The 24502-nt window shown below is 40.3% G+C and overlaps 1 protein-coding gene across 1 annotated transcript in view; it reads left to right on the top strand.

Annotated features, from left to right (window-relative positions):
- The window catches only part of LOC137240462 (autophagy-related protein 16-1-like), an 88167-nt gene that overhangs the window by 53106 nt on the left and 10559 nt on the right, over positions 1-24502 (top strand). The window contains exons 2-3 of the mRNA XM_067766760.1: positions 17793-18093; positions 18195-18279. Coding sequence (XP_067622861.1) covers positions 17793-18093; positions 18195-18279 — 386 coding nt within the window. The remainder of the gene's footprint in view (positions 1-17792; positions 18094-18194; positions 18280-24502) is intronic.

The raw sequence follows: 24502 nt of genomic DNA, 5'->3' as shown, positions 1-24502 counted from the left end.
TTTACCATTCAAATCCAATGGCGGGACTGCGCCATATTCTCCTGCTCTGAGAGGGTATCGAATTCAATCCGGGACCTGTACCCGACCCCGGTGCAGAGAAATTGTTTTGCTGCGTTTGCCGGAAAATAATCTTTTTAGGACGGTCTTACTCTTGTCAGTGTGTCGCGTGCAAGGGATGGTAGAATCGGACAGGATGATTTGGGCTAGACTCCAGAACCCGACATCCTGTTATATTTTATAAATCTTTTGTGGCTCCTTGCTGTTCATGCCCAAGGGTGTCCCGTAGTAGTCTGCGCCTTAGCGCCACCACTACCTTCTAGAAGCCCCACTGCTCAGCAAGCCACAACAAGTGCCCGCTGCTGCTCGCGCCCTACGGAGCCACCAGCTCATAGGGCCGCTCCTTCTCATAAGCGCAATCTCCGTCTGGCCGCAAACCCAACTACACCGGTTACCCATATGCTTACCCAGGGACGTCCAGTGCCAGGGCCCAACATAAATTGCGTCTTGGCCTCCCTCAACTCAGTCGTAGTCACATATCACTTACCCGTTACACTCAGAATTCTGCAGTTAAACTGTAATGGGTTAACTGGGAAGATCACAGAGATAGTTGATTTAATGAAACGGCATAACATCCGCTTTAGAGTGATCCAAGAGACCAAACACACAGCAAGATCTGCTCTGCAAACCTGTTCCGGACATATAGTCCACAGAAAAGATCGCAAGAGCGGAAATGGAGGCGGTGTCGCGTTTATCACCCACCACTCAGTGCAATATAACCTATTTGATCCCGACATCAACATCTCGCTACCGACTGCCTTACACCCTAAAATCTTGTGTGTGACGTTCGATGAAGCTCCTTCTCTTGAATACCCAGAAACCTGGGCACCCCAACAGACATCTGATTGATGAAGCTACACCTCCCAGTGGCTTAAGGGGTCATCTTCGTAAGCATTATGAGGAAATACGGCAAAAGTATCATACATTTTCCTACCGCTAGAAGCAAATTTGAATTGTGTTTGAAAGTAGCTATGTGCAATAAAACGGCGCCAATATTTATCACGTCGTAATGGGTTAAAAAACATGATTTTTTCCTTCACACATCAATAACATACTTTCCGTAAAATATTTAAAAAATACAACATTTGGAAAATGTTGCAAATGGACACCAGAAATAAGTTTTTTTGATCTCCTGAAAAGTTACTGAAAACACACATAACTGTTTTTGTGAGCGCAGCGACGTTATTTTATAGGGGCCAATATCATCTTAGGCACCGAAGCTTAAGCTTTTAAAGCTTAGGCACACATGATCGACGGACATCATGAGACCAAATTAACCTATAAATGCAAATTGAAAATAAACTAAAAAGTCCAGCAAGCATTAGTGTGTTCAGAAAAATTTATTAGTGCGATGTCTCCTTTCCGAAAACCCGTCATATTCAAAGTTGGCATACACATTTTTTCATGACTACTTTTTGTCCAGGCCATCATGCGTAAAGCTAAATCAAATTTTATTCCTCAGCCAACCAAAAACAACTAATTACAGTTTCTCTGAATTATTTTGCGCACATGTTCGCAAATGCCGTTAATTGCATGTACTTTTATTTAGTTGTCATTTATTTTTGACATTTCAGCTTCACATATTTTATACACACCCTGTGCCGATGTTTCCTTGAGCTGAGTTCTGCTCTTTTCAAATCTATTGTCTTTTGAAGGTGGAAAGTTTTTTTCATTTAACCGCTACATGCCGCGAAAAAGTGTGGCTTATATTGTCGTCTTAGTGCTATGACCTTTTAGTGGTAATGACCATTTAATAAAGCCAAATGATTGTGACTTTTTTCTATACATAATTTACAATAATTCTTTTGATTTACTGAAGACAATCACTTCGAAGCAAAAATTTGGCAGTTCTTTGTAAACAAATTAAAATAAATTCGAGTTACCTAAAAATGAGTGTGTACCGTTAGTCTAATGTTGTACATATATTAAAAATTACTAAATGCTCATAAACATTTTTATGAAGTGTAAATTGTCGACCTTTTGACGCATTCAAACTCCAACTAGGGTTAACATTATAATTGATTGGCATTAAGTAAGCGTTGAATGCTCGTAGGCTGACAAAAGATTCGATAAAAAAAGGCTTTAGTACGAAGTACTCGTGAAATCCGATGTGTGATATGTTCACAAGTGTACGTCTAGAAAATCAGAAGGAGGAAATGCTTTGAGCACTGACCGAGATATTTGAGCCTCACTGCAGACTCTTCGAGTGAAAGACTCCCTTCTTCCATGAATGGCTACCCACTAAACCTAACAGTCCACGGCCCGTGCAATTCCCCGTACCTCGAACAGGGTTAAGCATTATTTCGGGTACGGGTGTGCACTACATGTTCTCCATTGCTACTCTCACGTTAATGATGGGTTAGGCATCCATCCATTATTTTGGTGAGGAGTATCAGCCTCACGTAGTTTTTGTGTACTGAAAGGTATTCCATCTGTCACTTCGGCAGGTCATGTTATTGATGACAATGCCCGGGGATAGGTCGCCAAGTATTTCTTCTACACTCCATCGCTGTTCGACGAAGTACTCGCATTTTAAGAAGGTGTGGCATAAATCGTCTAGTTTTCCACATTAAAAACAGTTAGGGTTTTCAACCTTGTGCGGTAAGAAACTGAGTTAGGTAAAAGTCGACCTCATGTATACTAGAGATATACGACGCCAATTCGCGTTGTTTTTCGCATGCCGCCGCCGAATGTAAAAAAAATCGTTGCGGCGGCGGCTTTCGGCGTGTTACTATATTTTCTACTCTATTGTTCATCTCGAAAATTGGTCCGATATGCTCGAAAGGGATGCACAACGCTGCCAGTTATAAAAATCCAATTGCTAAATTTAACACTTTCTAACCGTTCAAAAGTTATTTGAGAAAGCAAGCGCTTTCAATGCCGGATTTCGCATCACCGAATTCACCAAGTTATTAAAACAAAACACTTAGAAAAAAGTTATATAATAAATTTAAATGCTCACTTCGCATAATTTTTTTAAAAAATTAATAAAGAACAATGAATTTAAACAAAATGTCCCAAACTGTCGAACATATTTTCAAATTGTTCTCAAGTTGTTAAAAAAGCAAGTTACCCGAAAAAGATGCCAAATTTTATAGACACATTTTTTAACCAGGTTAGGCTATGTCCTTCGCAAGAACACTCAAAGTGGTGAAGCAAAAGCTTTCTCAAGACAGTCGAACAAATGACCGGGTGTTTTGATACTCTAACGTAGAGGATAGTCGAACTTGTCTGAAAACTTAAGGCGGTCATCCATAATGAGCTCTTATATCATAAGGCCTGAAGCGAAGGCTATTGAAGTAAATTTATCGTAAACAAACGTCTGCAAATTTTGGTATACATTTTAAAACTTATCCATGGTCCTTGTAAGTTTAAATTATGTATATGCGCCAAGGATTATACGATTTTCACCCATGAGTTACGCAATGATATCCACTTAAACTGCTTATGACGTCGAGAGCGGCATCCTTGGCAGAATAGTTACTACCTAATGTTTCAAGGTGTTTTTTGGTGTAGCTCGGAAGCATAGCCTGACAAAAACATCCGTCAGAAAGTCTTCGGAGTTACTCCTAGAGCTTTTAGGAAAGTGACGTCGACGAAGGTATGAGTTCGAAGTCGCAGTCCTATAGCTTCTGTGGTGGCATATGGTATAAGGGCCAGGACTGGTGGTCGGGATTGCTACTGTTCGCACGTCGGGAATTGTAGCTCTTAGAAACAGCTGAAAAAACTGAAGGCGCCCTTTGGCGCGATCAACAATAAGCCAGCATTCATGCTAATCTTTAAAACTGAGCCACGAGAGTCATGACTATTAGTGGATAATTAATAGCAACCTTAAATCGCCTTTGTGCGTGACCAGCATGTAGCTACATGTGATTTAAAGACATCGTACCGACGACGGGTATTAGAGTTAGCCCAGAACATCTCCTTCAGTGAAACTACGCTACAAAAGTTTGACCATTTTAAGTATTTCTCCTTCTCTACCCCCGAAATTTTTTTAACGATCCGCGAGATTTTGAGGCAGAAACCGCGCATCTTTCCGAAATGGCCGAAACGTCCATTTCCTTAAATACATATAAACAAAACCTTCCCAAATATAATTTTTTTAAATTTTTTTTTACTCCTCCGCAAGTTAATGATGTTGTTCCATATCGTCAAACATACCATTGACGTCAGCAGTATGTTTCCATATTTATTAGTTGTGGACAATGTGATACTCTGAAGTTCAGCCATATAATTCAAAGGTTTACGCCGATAACTTTCTCTGCGTGCCGGACACGCCGCCGCGGCCGGTATATAATAGAGCCTACGCCGCCGCTGCCGATTAAATGACCGGCGTAAACCTCCAATGTGTTCCTCAGCGGGATTCACTTTCATTGTGCTTGTGTCTTTAATTTTCTCGCCGATCAATCATTAGAGTAAAAGTAGAAATTCGGCTGTTTTGGTACTAGAAAAGCGTTACAGCGGTTAGGGGATGAGACTAAAACCGTTCTGAAACCTCTTCAGGTTTTGCATTAAAAATAACCCTTTCAGCACTTGCTGAACCTTTCAGCGTACAGACACTTTATGTCGAAAATCAGCTTGAGACGATATAAAAAGTGTGTTTGCGAAAGTCAATTAAAGGTAGGTTTAAACTCTTTGGAAGTAGAACCAAAATCCACAGTACTCTAACCTTCTATAAACTGATGAGATATTGGTTATTTTGACAAGCTTTAACCACATTAAAGAGCCACAGGTCAGAGATCTTCTTTCAAAGCCTATTATGTTAAACATTCCACCAACTGGTTTTACTGTCAATTGTGTGACTCAAGTAAATTGCGGCTACACCAAGTTATGACATTTAAATGGGTATTCATAAATTTCACCAAATTATTTAAGTTTGAACACGTGAATTAAACAGGAGCAGGCAGCGATGGCAATCAAAAGCATACTTAAGCTATCTACACCGACAACGATCGTAACAAAAGTAAAGCCTTCTGTTTTTTTTTTTTTTTTTTGAATATTTTCATTGTGCTGCCATAACTGTCCTGCCTCAGGCTTTGAGCAGCCGCTGTTGCTGCTGCAGTCTGGGTGGGTATGCCATTCACAGCTAGAATTCCGACGACGACCTACCCACAACTCAACTAACATTCGACTTGACTAGCTGTCACTTCCTGCTATGTAGCTACCATTTGCCAGTTAACTGTTGTTTCTGTTGTTGTTTTCGTTGCTTTGTGCGATGTCGTTGCTATTAGCAGCCAATTTTATCTTTTTTGCGCATTGTTAGAAATACAAAAATTTATTTCTTCCTTACAAAAGCAACACAAGCCAATGCACACACAGACACACAGCTTACACACCCACAACAACAGAGAGGAATTACAACAACAACAAATACGTATTCTGATCTGTTAATATTTGCACTTAAACGTTTATTGCTGTTGTTACCCTAAAGGCTGTACAATAAAATTTGCAGTGCACATAAATTAAACAGAGAAAATTGATCCTAGGTAACTAAAACACACAAGCGCATGCGCATATAGCGATGAAGTAAAGAAAAGTGAAAATAAATAAAAAAAAAACATACACTTTAAAGTATTTAATGCTAGGATATACATAAATACAATACAATTTATTGGTCCGATACCATTATTGGCGGTGATATTTAACTCGGTACGCAAATGCGCGATGTACAATGTAATGTTAAACAGCAACAACAAAAACAATAAATAGTTTTAATAGCACTTCATGTGACCCGATTTTCTCGTGTAACTTCATTTAACTGTACTTGTAATGTGTCCAGTTTGGAATTTAATGCTGCCATATCCGCCTGCCAAAAGCTTACTTACCTATTTATTTCAAAAAGGGCAAAACGAATTCATTGATTCCATTTAATGTCATTGTTTGTACGATGATTGGGGGTACTTATTAATAAGCAGAGTTTCTTTTAAGTACCAGATTAAAGGAGTAAGTGCAGTAAAATATTTGACGTTTTATTTGGTCTCTGATTGCTAGTAGATTTGCCGTTATTACTTTTATTATATCTTGTCGCACGGCGACCTTAAGTTAAGTCTATTGTACTTCATCTTTCAGCTTCTTGCTACATATGGGTTCTTTCAAGGCATTTAAGCTCTTGCGCAGATTTTTTCCTCCATACCCCGTATGAATTCAGAATCACACAGCTGATAGGAGTGTACCTGCCTTGAGAAAGGTGTTTAGGTTTTATCTCTATCTAGATGTACATATCCTCTTTGCATTAGGTATCTCCGTGCCCCTTCACCTCTTCCATGTCGTTGATATGGAAATAATCAGCTCGTCCACTTGACTTATAGTTCGTTGTCTATCTTGAATTATATCTCAGTAGTAAAATATCGCCCCTTCATTCGAAGATAATGACAACTAGCATTTTATCGGCTCGCTGTCTTTAAGATTTATTAAAAATGAAGATTTTTTTAGCTGCTTATCTTAATTAGTTTTGGGTCTTGTACAGGGTTCCTTTTTCAGCAATTGTAAGAAAAGTGAACTCGTGTTGTATCCTAATTCATATCTTGCCTTTTTCCTTGGTCTGAAAATCAACCTGACATGACATGAATTTTCCGTGGGATATTTGCATACATCATATGCCCCTGCACCCAGCGCTGCAACCGCCGATGTATTAAAACCACCAAAATAAAATGTTCTCCACAAGAAATCCCTAATGAATTATTTATTATAACTAATGAATTACGTGCATGACTTTCGTTTATCAGTGACCGTTACTTCAATTTCTATTTCTAAAAAGTCCCGTTTCGTACAGTCGATATCCCAACATATTTCGTCAATCATATTGTCTTCTAACGAAGCTTTTCTTATCTACTAAATTTTAATTAAACAACGTTTATAGGTTATTACGTCCTGATCAAAGCCACAGTAGCGAGTCCCACGTTGGGCGCCGTTTTTATCTCTCTCGTAGACGCCAAAAGATAAATACCATAAGATATTTTTCTTGAAAAAGTGACACTAAATATAGAAATCTTAACTTTGTTTATGTAAAATAAATGATTCTCTCGAAGAAAAAATTTTAAAAAATTCTCCTTAGGCATTTATCTATTCCTTATACTAACAAATAGCATTTTTTATTTTTTTTTAACATAAAATTAGTATAAGCTTTACTTCTTGAAAGCGGTGGTCGCTACATACAGTGGGACCGAAAAGTTCAAAACCACCTACAGCTGCGAACTCGAAAGTAGCAGTGGCAATTTTTATCCAGTTTCGCCAGTTGAATTTTTCTTTTCTCTATCCATAGATATAAATATTATTTGAAAGTCTTGATTATATCAATGTATTAATCAAAATCCGAAACTTTTTAAAGAGGTGGTATCGGACACCAATGAGCGGATTGCATAGCTACCTAAAATAAAACTACCCCACCTAGATATGAACTATTTAAGAACTAAGCTACAAATGTTTTTACACTACGCACAGCACTGCTACGAACGAATGCAAATACAGTGCTGTAGCGGAAAGATGTGTAATTGTGTGAGTAGTAAATCAACTGCCCTTTGTTTGGTTGACAAATTGGTTTAGTGTTTGTGTTCTTTAAAAATGAAGTCAGCATGTATTGAGCATCTTTCAACTGTATAAATAGGTACGAGCTAAATAACAAAACGAAGCAGAAAGGTTCAATTTATGCTATAACAATTTTATGGCGTAATTCTTAAAACGTAAGCTACGGCGAAAACAAAAGGGTAAACTCAGTGTTAAGCTCAAATCTATTTTCCTTTCTTTTCATTTTTAATATCGATTGATTAGAAACTATTTATAAGATATCCGTTAATTCGTAAAACTTCACCGGGTTGTCTGAACTGTCAATTCAGCACGGAAGCTTTCTTTTATTGGGTAAAACGTGTTTACATAATATATACCTACTAAAATTTATTTTTTGAAGTTAATTTTTTATTTCAATTAACTAATCGAAAAACATTACTGTGCAAATAGACAATTTAAAATCACTTTTTCACGAATTTATCGATCTCACTTTATTTTACATTTAAGTCAACCCAGAGTTTTTAAGTACTCTGAATTATCTTAAATTTGATGTAATAAACTTACTTACTTACTTAATTGGCGCTTAACCGTCTAAACGGTTATGGCCGTCCAACAAGGCACACCAGTCGCTCCTTCGCTCCGCCAACCGGCGTCAATTGGTCACACCAAGGGAGTTTAAATCGTTTTCCACCTGGTCCTTCCAAGAGAGTGGGGGCCGCCCTCTACCTCTACTTCCATAGGCGGGTTCCGATAGAAACACTTTCTTGGCCGGAGCACCATCTTTAATTCGCATAACATGGCTTAGCCAGCGCAGCCGCTGCGTTTTAATTCGCTGGACTATGTTGATGTCTGCATATAGCTCGTACAGCTCATCATTAAATCTTCTTCGGTACTCGCCATCTCCAATGCGTAGAGGTCCATAAATCTTTCGAAGAACTTTTCTCTCGAACACTCCCAAAGCCGCTTCATCTGCTGTTGTCATGGTCCATGCTTCTGCCGCATATAGCAGGATGGGTGCGATAAGTGACTTGTAGAGTATGATTTTCGTTCGCCGAGAGAGGACTTTACTTTTCAATTGCCCACCTAGTCCAAAGTAGCATTTGTTGGCAAGATTGGTTCTTCGCTTGATTTCAGTGCTGATGTTGTTGCTAGTGTTGATGCTGGTTCCCAAATAATCCGTTTACTATTTCGAAATTATGGCTGCCAACAGTAACGTGGTTGCCAAGGCGCGTTATAGCTGACTCTTCGCTCGATGACCGCAGGTACTTCGTTTTGTCCTTATTCACCATCAAACCCATCTTTATCGCTTCTTTTTCCAGTTTGGAGTAAGCAGAACTATCAGCGCGGATGTTTAGGCCGATGATATCAATGTCATCAGCATATGCCAGTAATTGCACGCTTTTATAGTATGTTGTTCCAGTGCGGTTGAGTTCTGCATCTAGTATAATTTTCTCCAGCAATAAATTAAAGAAATCGCATGATAGGGGGTCACCCTGTCTGAAACCTCGTTTAGTTTCGAACGGCTCGGAGAGGTCCTTCCCAATTCTGACTGAGCTGATGGTGTTGCTCAACGTGATTTTGCACAGCCGTATAAGTTTTGCGGGGAAGCCAAATTCAGACACAGCGGCATATAGGCAGCTCCTTTTCGTGCTGTCTTGTGTACTGGGCTAAGACCACTTAGATTCCAACCGTCGGGCATGCACTCGTCCGCCCATATTTTTCTAAGAAGCTCCTGCATGCGCCTTACCAACTCCTCGCCGCCGTACTTGAATAGCTCCGCAGGCAATCCATCAGCGCCCACGGCCTTGTTGTTTTTCAATCTGGTTATTGCTATTCTAACTTCGTCATAATACTGTTAATTGAATTGAGTTAATTTGATTAAAAATGAAGTTGAGACAAAAAAATCGCGAAAAAGTGTGCCCGATAATGAAAATTTTCCTTTTGCATCGTAATATTTTATGATGAGTTTATTGTATCAAAAAATGATCAAGAATAAAAAAATTTATGTTAAAACTTTCATGTACCATCCACGGTTTCTTATATATTTTTACGAATTTTGGGGAATTCCTGATTATTTTGCACCTTCTGCTAACGTTGAAATCGCTGAAATATCGAATAAATAACTCCGATATTCAGTATGGCAAAATGGTCTTTATTTACAACTATACTGTGACAGTAGTACTTCACTATTACAGTTATCTCGTACTTCACTAATAGCGTGTTTAAATCAATCAACTGATTCATTATCGCTTGCAGCGCGCTGCTTTTTTACTCTTAGTTAGCCTCGTTCACCTATTTCTCCTAAGGTCTAGACTTTTCACGAACCTGCCTTCGGGAACAGTTGTATCTCATACTTAGATATTTAGCTATATACATTAGGGTGGGTCGATTTGTATGGACGAAAGTTAACCGTTATCGCGCCATCAATTTTTCGATAGGATTTGGGCTCAGAAAAAAAAGTTCCACTACGCATACCCAAAAAAATAAATTTCGAGCCTGCGAAATTTAATTTTTTTGACTTATTTTCGACTTTGATTTTTTAGGTTTTTTTTCATGACATACTAAAAAAATGTTCATATGTATACCCAGTCCGATCCAAAAATGACCGCTAAAAGCGTTGTCGATAACAGTTTCTTTGAAAAAAAAAATACATATATAAAAATATTAGAATGAAATGAAAATTATAATTTATTAAATTTTGATGAGCTCGAGGCAGTTTAAAAAATTGAAACACAGTTTAAATGTTTGTATTTCTAATTTTATGTGGTCGATATTTCGATCTCATTCTGAGATCATCTTCAGGAACTGTGGACAAAAACAACAATTAGTTAACTTGTAAACAATTGTTCACCCTAAACATAATACCACTTACACAATTGAATATGTTTTACCGACTAACAAGATGTACGAAAAAAGAAAGGGTGGAAGTCAAATAAATATGAAAATATAAACAATTTAAAACACCTGTTTTTGTAAACACAGTAAGTATAAACAAAAATCTGCAAAAACAACAATACATAGAATGACGAACAAAAAGACATAATCGTTTGCATTAACATACAAATGTACATATGTACATATATATTGGTCATCCCACTGCATTTGTTGTGTTGAGCTGCAATTCTAACTAGAACAGTGTTGTTGTCTTAAAACTAAGTCGAGTTGTCTTAAACTGTGTTTCAATTTTTTAAACTGCCTCGAGCTCATCAAAATTTTATAAATTATAATATTTGAAGGCAAATAAAAATATTTTTAAAATGAAATGAAAATTTTTTTAGAACGTCATGAAAAAAACTCAAAGTCAAAGTCGAAAAAAAGTCAAAAAAATGAAATTTCGCAAGCTCGAAAATTATTTTTGGGGTATGCGTAGTGGAACTTTTTTTCCTGATCCCTAATCCTATCGAAAAATCGATGGCGCGATATCGGTTAATAAATGGACCCACTCTAATATAAATGTATATCTGCCCACTCAGCATTTAGGTGATTAAATACAATTTGATTACTTTTTGTGACTAAATAATGACTTATCATACAATTGGACAAAAGAAATAATCAAATATAAATACTTTTGATGATCAAAAACTGAATATACTTTTTCAATCACATTTTGGAATCATATTTGAATCAAATGTGTTTACTTTAGGTGATCAGAAATTTTTAATCATTTTTCATTCAGCTTTCTGAATATTTTCTGACTATCTTTGTTGACTGAATAATGAATTTTATACTTGTTAAAATTTTACTTTTCATTCAAGATCTTATTTTTTTCACATACACACATTTTTTCAATCATCAAGTTCAGAAAAAATATATTAATATTTTATTCTTCAAGACAGATAAATAATGTAAATAATACTCGTAACCGAAGATGTCCCCAACCATTTCTCCACTTTCGGCTTCCCAGAAAATACAAATCCAACCATTAGACAATACAGAAGTTGTGAACTATTTGAACCCCAGGTAAGTGAAACTCTCTTGACATATGTACCTGGATATGGCTTCAACATCACGTACCATATCGTATTTTAAGATGTTGATAATCACAGCTGATGTTGGATGTTGTATTCGCAGGTGTATATTGTCCACGTTTGTTTGCGAATTACCTTTGGTTCAAATAGCTCACATCCGCATGCTTCTTCCCGCGGTGGAACAAGATTATCATGTAGTATCTTATTTTGAATGAAATATAAAGAATAAATGCATGATAATCGTATTCAAAAATCTCAACCAAAACAATTGAAATATGTTCACGAATATGATCAGAAAATTACTGTGAAAAGCAATCAAATATTGCTCTAAAACAATTAAAGTTCAATTTTACAATGATATCAATTATGAATAAAAAGCATTTCGAAATATTAACCATAAATCATTATTTAAGAATAATCACATTTAGGGTACATTTTTCTCCCAATGATACATTCATTTTCGAATGGAATATACTTTTAAATTTGAACGTTTTTAAACATCTTGGGGTAAGACATTTGAATACTTTTGATCAAAATTTTCAAAAAATTCTTACTGGGTGAAGTTTATGTTTTTTTTAGCTGATGATAGCGTGATGTGTGATTGTTTCACTTTCTTCTTCGCTCTTATCTGCTGACTACATATGTGTAAGTGAAATAATCTCTTCGCTTCAAGCTGCTGGTTATGTGTGCGAAATATTCTTCGTTGCCTTCTATGCATGTGTGTAAATGGTTTACTGTCGTTGTGTTTATTTACTAACAGCATAGTTATGTTATGGTGGCCGCCGTGGTATGATGGCAGCGTGCTCCGCCTACCACACCGAAGATCCTGGGTTCACGCCCCAGGTAAAGCACCATCAAAAACTTTAGAAACAAGTTGTTCAATTAGAACCCGTCGCCCCTCGTCAGTGTTTGGCAAGCACCCAGAGTGTATTTCTGCCATGAAAAGCTCTCAGTGAAAGCTCATATGCAAGTAGGTCCCATCCCGCCAATTCGTAGTAAAACAGAAATAGGAGCACGACGCAAATTGGAAGAGAAGCTCGGCCTTAGATCTCTCCGGAGGTTATCGCGCCTTACATTAATTTATTTTTATAGTTATGTTATAAATGCTAATATTCGCCACAATATTGAATAAAATAGATAACATCTTATTTTGCATAACTTTGCCAAACATATTCGCACGACCCTGCAAATCTGAACTTAAGCTTTCCCTTATGAACTGTGTTAGTTTTCCACGCGTGGGGCTGTAAAGTGTTAGTTTTACATGCGACCGACGATATAGTGTATGCTCGCTGTACACAAGTTGAAGTGCTTTCGTAAGACCATTGCTAAGCACTTAATTTATTGAAATAAATTCTGCTGACGTTTGTAAGAGCTCTAAAACTTCACACAACAGTCGTTCATAGTGTGGCAACCCACACATGGCGAAGCGTTATGAGTGCACTACAGTTTCACACTGCACATAAATGAAATCCATTCAATTTCTTGTAGATGTACAGAAGTGTAAAGATCTTTCTCTTGTCATTTTAAATACTATGAGCTATATAAACTAAAGTGTAATTGTAAATATTCGTCTAGCCGCATATATTTTTTTGTACCAACTTATTGCTTTCTGTACAAATTGGTCTAGTTTTAATTTTTTGTATTTGCGTTTATATTTTTAGTACAGCTAACATTGCACAGTCAGTTTTCGAACTACATACCTGAATGGTATTTGTGCGCATCTTCCAATCCCTTGCAAAATTTCGATAATCGTGCGCACAATTCTTTCGATTTGCATGAAAAAAATTCGGTTCATCGATATACAGCAGCGGTCGATATCTTAGTAGTAGATAGACCTAAAAAATAATCGCTTCTATAAAAAAAAATTCTCTCTTATAGCCCAACCTTCTAAAAAATCAAATTAAAAAACTACATCGAATTTTTTTCCTCTCAAAAACTTAGTAGTATAACAAGCAGTAAGTAAAATTTTGATAAACTTTCATAAAAAGGTAGTTTTATTTTTTTACATTGGGTGTTGGCTAATATTTAAATTTGTATTTAATTACATGACCCTAGTTCTTTAGAATTGCAGCACAGAGACGGGGCGAGTCAATAAATTTTGGCAACTTTCTATCGAAGTCGACTCCCACGCGCTTTTTACAACTTAGCATAGTTGCGTATTCGATGTTCACTGCCTCCTTGACATCAACCCAGTGGCGGCCATTTCATGACGTTGAATTGGGTTTCATCGAACCATCTTTTTGCTACTTTGCTCGTATATTTGGGATAGCTGTCTTGCTGGAACGTTCAAACAAGAAACACTTGTTCTCTGGAATATGGCAACATGATTTCCTTGAGTATATAAACATACGAAGCGTCATTCATAACTTCCCTAACCCAATGAATGGGTCCTACGCCAAGCCAAGGAAAGCATGCCCAGACCAAAATACTGGAACCTCCATGCTTTACAATTTTTGTTGTTTACTTCGGATGGTATTCGGTATTAGGTGGCCGTGTGACATATTGGAGTGAACTCTTTCCAACTAACATGCCAACTTTCGGCCATAAAATGTATGCCCATTGTGAGTCTTAAGACAACTCTTCAGAGGTATGAGCCACTTTTTAAGTCTAATATCGTAGGATTTGCACATGATCTTAGACATTTCGCAACCCCGCCGCTTTTGTCCACACCTTTCTTGCTGAATGGATCACAAGCAACTCCGCAAACGCATTGAGAGCTCTACCGGCGAATCAGCGAGTGCTGTGCTCTCCTTTACCAACTCATCGGCCTTCTCGTTACATTCTATCCCTTAATGACCGGGAACCCAGTACAAATGTAGGGCGCAGCTTGAGCGAAGTTTTTCCAATGCTTCTTTGCATTCCAGGTCACTTTTTGATGAAATAATGTGTGAGATTATTGCCTCAACCGCCGCCTGACTATCAATATATACATTGATGCGACTGCAGCTTAAGCACGCTTTCTCCAGGATTTCTGCTGTTTTTTTCACGGCTATAATTTCCGCCTGAAAAACACTGCAGTAATCTGGCAGCCTGTAGGATCTACTTATTTCTTGATGTTGTTGTTTTTGTTGTTGTTGTTGTAGCGATAAGGACACTCCCTGAAGGCCTCGATGTTGACGGTTCTTTGCAGAATGCAGATAGGGTGCGTTCTGGTAACAAGCACCATTGCGTTACTGGCCCGACCTTCTCGGGAACAACTTATTTCTGGATCGACAGTAAACAGCAGACCCGACCCCTTCGCTTAATTTGGAACCATCGTATACATGTGTATAATTTGGTTTGCTTTGGCGCCAAACCTTTGACTCAATTGTGGCCACCAGAACTCTTTCGCAGCTCAGACACAGGACCATATATTCCGTTTTTTCGATATAAGATGGCGCTATACTGCTATGGCCGAACATCCTGCACTCAAAATGCTTCGAGGCCTTAATCCATTAATAAATTTCTGGAAATTTTAATTTATTGTACTTAAAACAAAACTTTGTTTCGCCCACACGTAGTTTCCCCTTCCCCAAAATGCCTCTATGGACCTGTCCGTGATTGTGCATAATACCACAATAAATTATTAATGTACCTACACTTGTTTAGTCCAGAGGGTAAACATAATCAGTGTTTGCTATCGAGATGATAACAGAGGACGAAAAAATCTATGAAATGGTGTCGCTGCTGCCAGATTTGATCAGAAATAGTGGAGCCGGCGAATTCAACACAAACCATGAATGCGGTGAACTAATCTAATGATATCTCAAATTTCATTAAGCATAACAAATATTTAAAAAGTTCTTGATCATTTTCTGTTTTTCTTTCCTCTAAATATATTTTCTGTTGGAAAACTTCTCTAGTTGAGTTAAATACTTCCAATGAAATACATATGCTAACTTCCGTTAGATGCAACAATAGTTTGAGGCGAAGTAAATCTCATAGAATTACAATAAAAATTTTATATTATATAATAAACAAACATGTCTCGGTTTTGTTTTCGTTTGATGCAAACTCATTCTTTAGCATTCTAACATATGAAACGCATGCACAACCTGTTGTTTTATTGTTGTATAACATTCAAATAAAAAACACTCTGACAGTTTTACAACTACACAGCTTCCTATAAACTTTTGTGTCCCTGCAACTTCTACCAAAGCTAATGAATCTCGTTAAAAATTGTTTATTGTCTTAAAATAAGAGCAATTATTCGTAAAATTAAATCAGATTTTTTTATTACAAAATTAGTAATAAAACGCAATGAATTCTGTACAAAGGTTGTTCATTGCCGAATCACCACCAATAAGTGCGCACCGTAATTGTAATGGATACCGTAATAAAGTTGAATTGCATTACAGTCAATTTTATTTTTTTATTTTTTATCTTCCTTTCCTCACCTAAGTGTTTGGTACTCGTTGAGGAATTTTTGCTCATATAAGAGGGAGTAGGTAGGTAGGTTGAACTGGCCGGTCCATGAGGACTGATTGAGTCCGTAGTGTTACCAGAAGTTTGTTTTAACGACCAAACTGAAAAACCCTATCAAAAACCAGGACCTATGTTATAAAATAACTCCGTCCTCTTGGCAAATACTAGAAGCTTCCTAGGACTTAAGCCACTTGCTGCTTCTAGATCTGACAGCTGTATCACTCCTAATAGCTGGAGTCTTAGCCTGGCAAGTGCAGGGCACGAGCACAGAACGTGCTCGATCGTTTCCTCCTCCAACCCGCACTTCCTACACCTGCTATCACTGACCAAGCCTAATTTAAAGACATGTGACGCCAGAAGGCAGTGTCCAGTCAGAATACCCGTCATGAGTCTACAGTCCTCTCTTTTTAATGATAGAAGCAACTGTGTTAGTCTAAGGTTGTAAGACCTACACATAATCTTCGACACTTTACAGCCCCGCGCTTGAACCCACGCCTTTTCTGCTTGGTCGATCATGTGCACCTCTCGCCTTCGCTTAATCTCGCCCAATCTAATTGGGACTCTAGGACTGGGTCCTTTCTGCCTCTTGAAAGCAGGCTTGTCGCCTTCTGCCGAACGTTGCCTCTTCATTCTGCCATTCGACGCTTCTTCCTCCTCGTACCGGTTGCAGAACCGATGGTTTCTCGCAGCAAACCTTTTGACCTGCCTTCGACCTACTTCTACCGCTTCATGGGCCCATTCCAAGCGCTCGATCTCCACTTCTGTTGGGTCGACCACTGCTCCCAAGCGTTGTTCAATTCTTAGTGCTGCACGGTACTGCGAGAGAGCTCTTTTACTTCCTCTGCTCCATACCCTTCTCCACTCTTCTACTCCGTTTTCATTTGTGTGCTTCTCCAACACGGAGTTCATTGAATCAGGACTATTCTCGCTCCCCGAGTCCGACGCATCGCTTAATTCGTATTTGTCGTTCTTGGATTGCGACTCAGTCCTCCTCTTTAAATCCTCCTTATTACATTCAGGTAATGAGTTGTTCATCTTGGTCGTACGACCACCTGCCCGACAAAGCGGGCTCAGCGGTCCAGTATTATATACGGGGAAAGAACCGTCCGCCACAGCAGCGCCCCTTACTGCGGTAAGGCCATAAATACTTCCCAAGATGGCCCGGTATCGGGAAGGCTCCGTTCGAATACAGCCGAATTTATCCCCTGGCTGCAAATCGTCCAATAGGCACAGTGGATTGCGACTCAGTCCTCCTCTTTAAATCCTCCTTATTACATTCAGGTAATGAGTTGTTCATCTTGGTCGTACGACCACCTGCCCGACAAGGCGGGCTCAGCGGTCCAGTATTATATACGGGGAAAGAACCGTCCGCCACAGCAGCGCCCCTTACTGCGGTAAAGCCATAAATACTTCCCAAGATGGCCCGGTATCGGGAAGGCTCCGTTCGAATACAGCCGAATTTATCCCCTGGCTGCAAATCGTCCAATAGGCACGGTCTGCATAACACCCTGGATTAGGGGGTTGGCAGTTCTTGGTCACCGACATCCCGCCGCCCTCCTATGAGGCGAAACGGCGTAGATGTCAGTCCTAAACAGCTCCGCCTCATAGTCGGGCGCTATGGAGTTCGGCTAAGCCCTCACACCAACAACAAGGTGCCTACCCTAGTGAGGGTTCTAATGAAATCTTAACAGGGAGTGATTCGATTAAATGTCCTATGAACTTCGCTATTGAGAGCACTGTATATTTTCCCTATCTCAATTTTTCTCGTTCCCTAATGTTTCTATGTTTCAAGCACTAAACCACTCAATATATCTAACATGTGACTAATTTCATTACTTTGCTTGTCGCATTTATTTTCAGCACACACTCACAGGTCACAGCGGCAAAGTGATGGCAGCCAAATATCTACAAGAGACCATCAAAGTGGTAACAGGCAGTCACGATCGTACGCTAAAAATTTGGGATCTGCGCAGTATTGCTTGCATAGAAACCAAATTTGCTGGTTCCAGCTGTAATGACTTAGTAACCACCGATAGTCTTGGTTCGACCATTATAAGAGGTCACTACGATAAAAAGATACGTTTTTGGGATATACGTACCGAAAAGCAAGCGGATGATATATTAATGTCAGCAAAAATAACGTCGATAGATTTGTCAAAAGGTATGCAAACGAAATTGTGACAAATTACTTTTATTTAATCGAAATTGTTGCGTTCATACATGTTTATATTTAAATTGAAATGTTTTTTTTTTATGTTTTAGATGGCAACTGTCTTATTTGTTCCATTAGAGATGATACTATAAAATTATTAGATTTACGCAAAAATCAAATAGTTTCATCGTTTTCGTAAGTATTCATTCGTTTTTTTTTTTAAGCTATTGCATAGATTTTATCGCGGCCTTGGCGACTAAACCAAAAAAAACCGTAACGGATATTTGTCAAAAAAGGTTCGAAAAAGTTCGATAAAGGTTCGGTGTTAGCAACACGCCAAATATATAAAATTGGATCTCTATCATAATGTTAAAGTTAAAAAGTTAAAGTTAAAGCTAAAGTTAAAGTTAAAGTTAAAATTAAAATTAAAATTAAAATTAAAGTTAAAGTTACAGTTACAGTTAAAGTTAAAGTTAAATTTAAAGTTAAAGTTAAAATTAAAATTAAAATTAAAAATAAAGTTAAAGTTAAAGTTAAAATTAAAGTTAAAGTCAAAGTTAAAGTTACAGTTTTTTTTTTTTTTTTTGTGTTTCGTGGAAGGAGGAAATGCTTTATGCACTGACCGGGATATTTAAGCCTCACTGCGAGACTCTCCGAGTGTAGGACTCCCTTCTGCCATGAAGGCCTACCCACTAAAACCTAACCTCCCACGGCCCGCGCAAATCCCCGTACCTGGGACCGCGTTTAGCATTACTTCGGGTACGGGTGCGCGCTACGTGAGCTCTATGGCTACTCTCACGCTAATGGGCTAGGCATCCGTTTTCTCGTTTACTGTTAAGTATATGCCTCACATATGTGCTGACCGTATCCCATCTGTCTCTTCGACAGGTCATGTTATTAATGACACTGCCCGGAGATAGGTCGCCAAGTACCTCTTCTACCCTCCTTCGCTGATGGGAGAAGTGCCTGCATTCGAAGAAGGTGTGGCGTACATCGTCTATTTCCCCACAGTACAGACAGCTCGGGCTATCAACCTTACCCATTCTGTGTAGGTATTTGCGGAAGTAACCATGTCCCGTTAGAAACTGGGTCAGGTAAAAGTCTACCTCTCCGTGCGGTCGCTTCAACCTTGGATCAAGTTCAGGGATTAGTTCCCTAGTCCACTTTCCTACGATGCTGTTGCTCCACTGATCTTGCCAACGTCGGATCGATTCTTCTCGCGCCTGCATGGCAACAGCAGCTTTACTTGCTTGCGATCCGTTGTCATATATTGTTTTTCTTTCCTCAACGAGAAGATATATCGGTATGGTTCCCGCAACGACCAGGACAGCTTCAGCTGATACCGTGCGGTAAGCCGAAGATATTCGCAGCGCCCCTCTGCGTTGGACCGAGATGAGGGCGACTCGGTTCTTCCGGTATTTCATTGCGTCCGCCCAGATTTCTGCAACATATAAGAGTATAGAATCCGAGGCTGATGCAAGCAACTTCCTTGTGCATGGCTTTGGGCCACCTATGTTTGCCATTAATCTACTCAACTGCGCTATTATGCGCGCAGCTCTTTCGCAGGTCCCTCGTATGTGATCCGAGAAGTTGAGTTTGCTGTCTAACCTCACTCCCAGATATTTCGCTGAAGCGAGTGTTTCTATTGGCTGGTCCCCAACCATCATGTTCCTGGTAGTGGGAATACGTCTCTTTGTGAGGATGACGATCTCCGTTTTGGCTATTGCTAATTGGAGACCGTGCTCAGCCATCCACCTATTTACATTACGCATGACCTGGTTTAATTTTAGCTGTGCCAGCTCGCAGCTTGGTGCTGTTATCACAGCTGCCACGTCGTCTGCAAATGCAACGAGGAAGGTGCTTTCTGGCATGTCTAATCGAAGAAGACTGTCGTAAGTTATATTCCAGAGATCGGGACCTAGTACCGAACCCTGGGCTGCTCCACCTGTTATTTTTACCTTTTTTTGACCGTGAGTACTTTCATATATTAGATACCTCTCTCTTAGGTAGTCCCTTAAAATTTCTAACAAATATTGCGGTACTTTGAAAGTGCTTTCTAGTGCCTCATGTCCTCCCACCTAGCTGAGTTAAAAGCGTTTTTGACGTCCAGCGTGACCAGCAACACTATAGGTCTTGCTCTGTGGCACGCTGTCTCGGCTTTCTTGACTGCGTCTATAACTTCTGCTATGGCATCCATTGTAGAGTGCCCCCTCCGAAAACCATGCTGTCTGGGCGACAGTCCTCCGGCGTCCTGTAACGCTCTGGTGAGGCGTTGCTTCAGGAGACTCTCCATCAATTTCCCTGCTGTGTCTAACATACATAGGGGACGGTAGGATGATGGAGAGTTGGGATCTCCTTTCCCTTTTGGAATGAGAACCAGTCGTGCTGTCTTCCATATGGTGGGGAAAATTATTTCTTCGAGACATTTGTTGTACATGTGCAACATAAGTTCTGGGCAGTCGTTTGCAGCTAGTCTAATTGCCTCCGCGGGTATTCCGTCGGGCCCAGATGCTTTCCTAGGTTTCATAGTTCGCACGGCAGTTTTAAGCTCTTCTTCTTGGAATGGTTCCACGTTGCGATCTTCATGGGTAACGTACCCGCCCTCCCTAGGCAGTTGGGTGGGAAACAGGCCATCCACAATGTTCCTTATTTGGTTCTCGTCCATCAGCTGGTTTGGCGGACGGAACTTCTTCATTACTATCTTATATCCCTGCCCCCATGGGTCTCGATCCACTTCCTCGCAAAGCACTTTCCAGCACTTAAGCTTGCTTTGCTTAATGGCAGCACTAAGAGCTTTCTTCGCTCCTTTGTACGCTTCCGACTTTTCTAGAGCCTCAGGCCTGCCGCGCGCGCGAGTTGCTAGCCTTCGCATCCTGTGGCATATTTTCCGCAGCTCCGCGATTTCGCTATTCCACCAGTATACCTGCTTTTTACCCCTCCACACTCCCCTCCGTGGCATAGAGAGGTTGCAAGCGTGGCGAAGACAGCTCATTGTCTTTTCAACCGTCTCTTCCGTCGGACTGGAGTTGTTGATTATCCGTCGGGCATCCCCCAGTACTGATGCGGAGAACGTGGCAGAGTCGACCTTGGATGCGTCCCATGCTTTTGTTCTGCGTGGCCCGTTCGGAATCTGCCTCTGACCGGGATCGTTTAGGTGGAAAGTGATGTAGTTGTGATCGCTGCCAGTCAGATCCTCTATGACTCTCCATACAGCAGCGGTCAGCAGCAGGCTTTCTGACACTAGTGTTACATCGGGGATCGAGTATCCAAAGCCTGGCCTTCGGTATGTAGGGGTCGTACCAGTGTTAAGCACGTTCAAACCGAGCCTGGCTGCCATCTCAAGGACTAACCTTCCACGGGTGTTAGTCTGCGGCATTCCCCATTCGACGGCTCTTGCGTTAAAATCTCCCGCCACAACCAGGTTACTAGTTAAGTCCCTCAGGTCGTCTTCAATAAGTTCAAGCTTCTCCCTGAACGTTTGAATGGGATCATTCGGGGACAAGTAGCAGCTTACTATTGTGGTATTATTCGTAGTTAGGCGGACGTAGCCTTGTCCGGCAACACGGTTCACAATATTGGCGTTTGCATCTGTCATCCAGATTGCGGCGGTGCCGGTGTTGTCTATATGCCAATCATTTCGGGCTCTATAGGGTTCGCTGATGATAACGCTGTTAGCTTTATGGTCTAAGACCAACTGTTGTAGTAGCTCATCAGCAAGTCTGCTCCGATTTAGGTTGCCTTGGATAAAACTAATCACTATTGAATTGAGACTTTGGCCTTTGCAACAGCGAGTGCCGCTCTGAAAATGCTGCATGCTCCAGATCCAGGGACATGATCGAGCTTCTGTGTATTACACAGGTAACATTTTGGAGCTGCGGTACAGGCCGAAGCTTTGTGGCCGCTTTGCCCACACTTCCAGCAGGCGTTACTCCTGTCTGGACCCTTGCATTCTGCCTTCCGGTGTCCGTAGCCGAGACACCTAAAGCAGCGTTGTACTTCTGCTCGCTGTCTGATTCGGCACTGTATCCATCCGATCGGAATTTTACCTTTTTTGAGTAGGGCGTTGCCAATATTCTCGTCCACTTCGACGACCGCCATTTTCTGTTCTCTTTGGTTTGCTGCGAACACAGAGACACGGAGAGGTCTAGTGATTTCTTCTTTTCCGACCTCCCTCCTTATTGCGTCTTGGATTTCTGTTTCAGTTGTGAGACAGTCCATGCCAAGTACTTCCAACTTCATCCGCTTGGAGAGCTGTTGTGCTTCACCGACCTCTCCTACTGCACTACCTATAGCTGCTCTGAAGGCCGTCTGGTCACTGCAGCGCGCCGTTTCAATCAGTACGTTATCAGATTTGGTTTTTCGTACTGACCGTACCACCGTACCTGTGTCATTAGGGCGGAGCTGGCCGCGTATGGCCCCTAGTACCTGGGCATAGCTTTTGCCTTCCGCAGGTTTTACCACAAAAGTTGCTGCTTGTCTCCTCTTTCTCGCCCGTTTTTGAGCTTTAGGAGCTTGGACGGGGGTTGCCTGCTTGGCTGGCTGGGCCCGCTGTTTCAGCCTCCGGCGCGCTACATTGGACCAAGACTCACCTTGTGAAAGCGTATTTGTTCTTTCATCTCGTTTCTTTTTGGCTTCCAAGTCCTCCGAGTGGGAATCTGAGCTCGTTCGTGCCCTCTTGCTTTTTCGGCCCGATTCTCTGCTCTCATCTACCTTTTGGGCCCTTAACGATCCCATGCAGCTTAACGCTTCCTCGAGAAGAGCCATACCGGTTTTTATGTCCTTGGACACGGTCTTCTGCTTGAGAGCGGTTTCCTGCATCTCGCGCAGCACTGATACCGCGTACTCCAGCAGTTCGTCTTGGCTCTTCCCTTCGAGGCTTGTGTATGAGAGTGAGCCTCTTGGCGGAGTCGCACGTTTCTCCTTCCCAACAGCGCGCTGTGCAACGACATTGGGTGAGCTGACCGACGCTTTTTCCCTTGCAGTAGCAGGTGTTGACTGGCTGGGGTTATTGCGCAGCTGTGCTTTCGCTGCCTTTGTCTTTTCCGCCGATTCGGTGCCTTGTGTGGGCATTACCGACAAGGTCGCTTTAGCGGGGGTTGTTAAAACCGGCGATCTCAGCACTTTAGTGCTCTTCTTGAACACCGCTTTATCGCCCCTTTCTTTCTCGCTTTCTCTACTTTTATCTTCCTTTGTTGTTTTTATTTTGTTGCTCATTTGTTCTATTGGGTCTCCGCTTCAAGCCGCTATCTCCGCACGATGTGCAGTCGCCGTCTTCAATTCCCGTGGTTTTCTTTGCAGAAGCAGGGAGGCCACGCGTGGGTTGACACAGGTCCTTATGGGAGTCTGTGTTCAGAGCCAGAATACAGCGTTAGTCAGGAGTCGTCTCAACTGAGCCTGCACCACCAACTTAACGGCGACGTGCTTCGAACGTACTTGAAGACCTGCCAAGGTTTTAACGAGACGGAGACGATGCCGATATTAACCTACCAGCCGTTTCGGCAAGGTGTCACCCTTGCTTATTAAGGTAGTAGCCTATCGTCATCGCCAGCCCGTAGCAATCAGTTCATAATCATATTTCCAGTTTTGGTCAACAGGATCTTACTGGTCTCGATCCTGTGGATGCTTGATGGGGTATTTTAGGGCGGCATCCTATCGCCCTTCCACCGGAACTTTGGGATGTGTTGCCCTTAGAGCAACACATTCCCATTTTTCCACTGGATTGCTCGTTTTGGTTCGCCCTGAGTACTTAATTCACTCAGTACCTCCCGTCTTGTGGGAAGCAGTCCTCTATCCACCAACTGAGGAGGCGCCCGGTAGGGGACCGATACCCCCGCGGGTAAAGTTACAGTTAAAGTTAAAGTTATAGTCAAAGTTAAAGTTAAAGTTAAAGTTAAAGTTAAAGTTAAAGTGAAAGTTAAAGTTAAAGTTAAAGTTAAAGTTAAAGTTAAAGTGAAAGTTAAAGTTAAAGTTAAAGTTAAAGTTAAAGTTAAAGTTAAAGTTAAAGTGAATGTTAAAGATAAAGTGAAAGTTAATGTTAAAGTTAAAAATAAAGCTAAAGTTAAAGTTAAAGTTAAAGTTAAGGTTAAAGTTAAAGTTAAAGTTAAAGTTTAAGTTAAAGTTAAAGTGGAAGTTAAAGTTAAAGTTAAAGTGAATGTTAAAGTTAAAGTTAAACTTAAAAATAAAGTTAAAGCTAAAGTTAAAGTTAAAGTTAAAGTTAAAGTTAAAGTTAAAGTTAAAGTTAAAGTTAAAGTTAAAGTTAAAGTTAAAGTTAAAGATAAAGTTAAAGTTAAAGTTAAAGTTAAAATTAAAGTTAAAGTTAAAATTAAAGTTAAAGTCAAAGTTAAAGTTAAAGTTACAGTTAAAGTTAAAGTTAAAGTTAAAGTTAAAGTGAAAGTTAAAGTTAAAGTTAAAGTTAAAT

Source organism: Eurosta solidaginis, chromosome 1 (assembly GCF_040869045.1).
Source record: "Eurosta solidaginis isolate ZX-2024a chromosome 1, ASM4086904v1, whole genome shotgun sequence".
Lineage (NCBI taxonomy): Eukaryota > Metazoa > Arthropoda > Insecta > Diptera > Tephritidae > Eurosta > Eurosta solidaginis.
The sequence above is the reverse complement of the archived record's forward strand: the minus strand, read 5'-3'. Positions and strand labels throughout refer to the sequence as shown.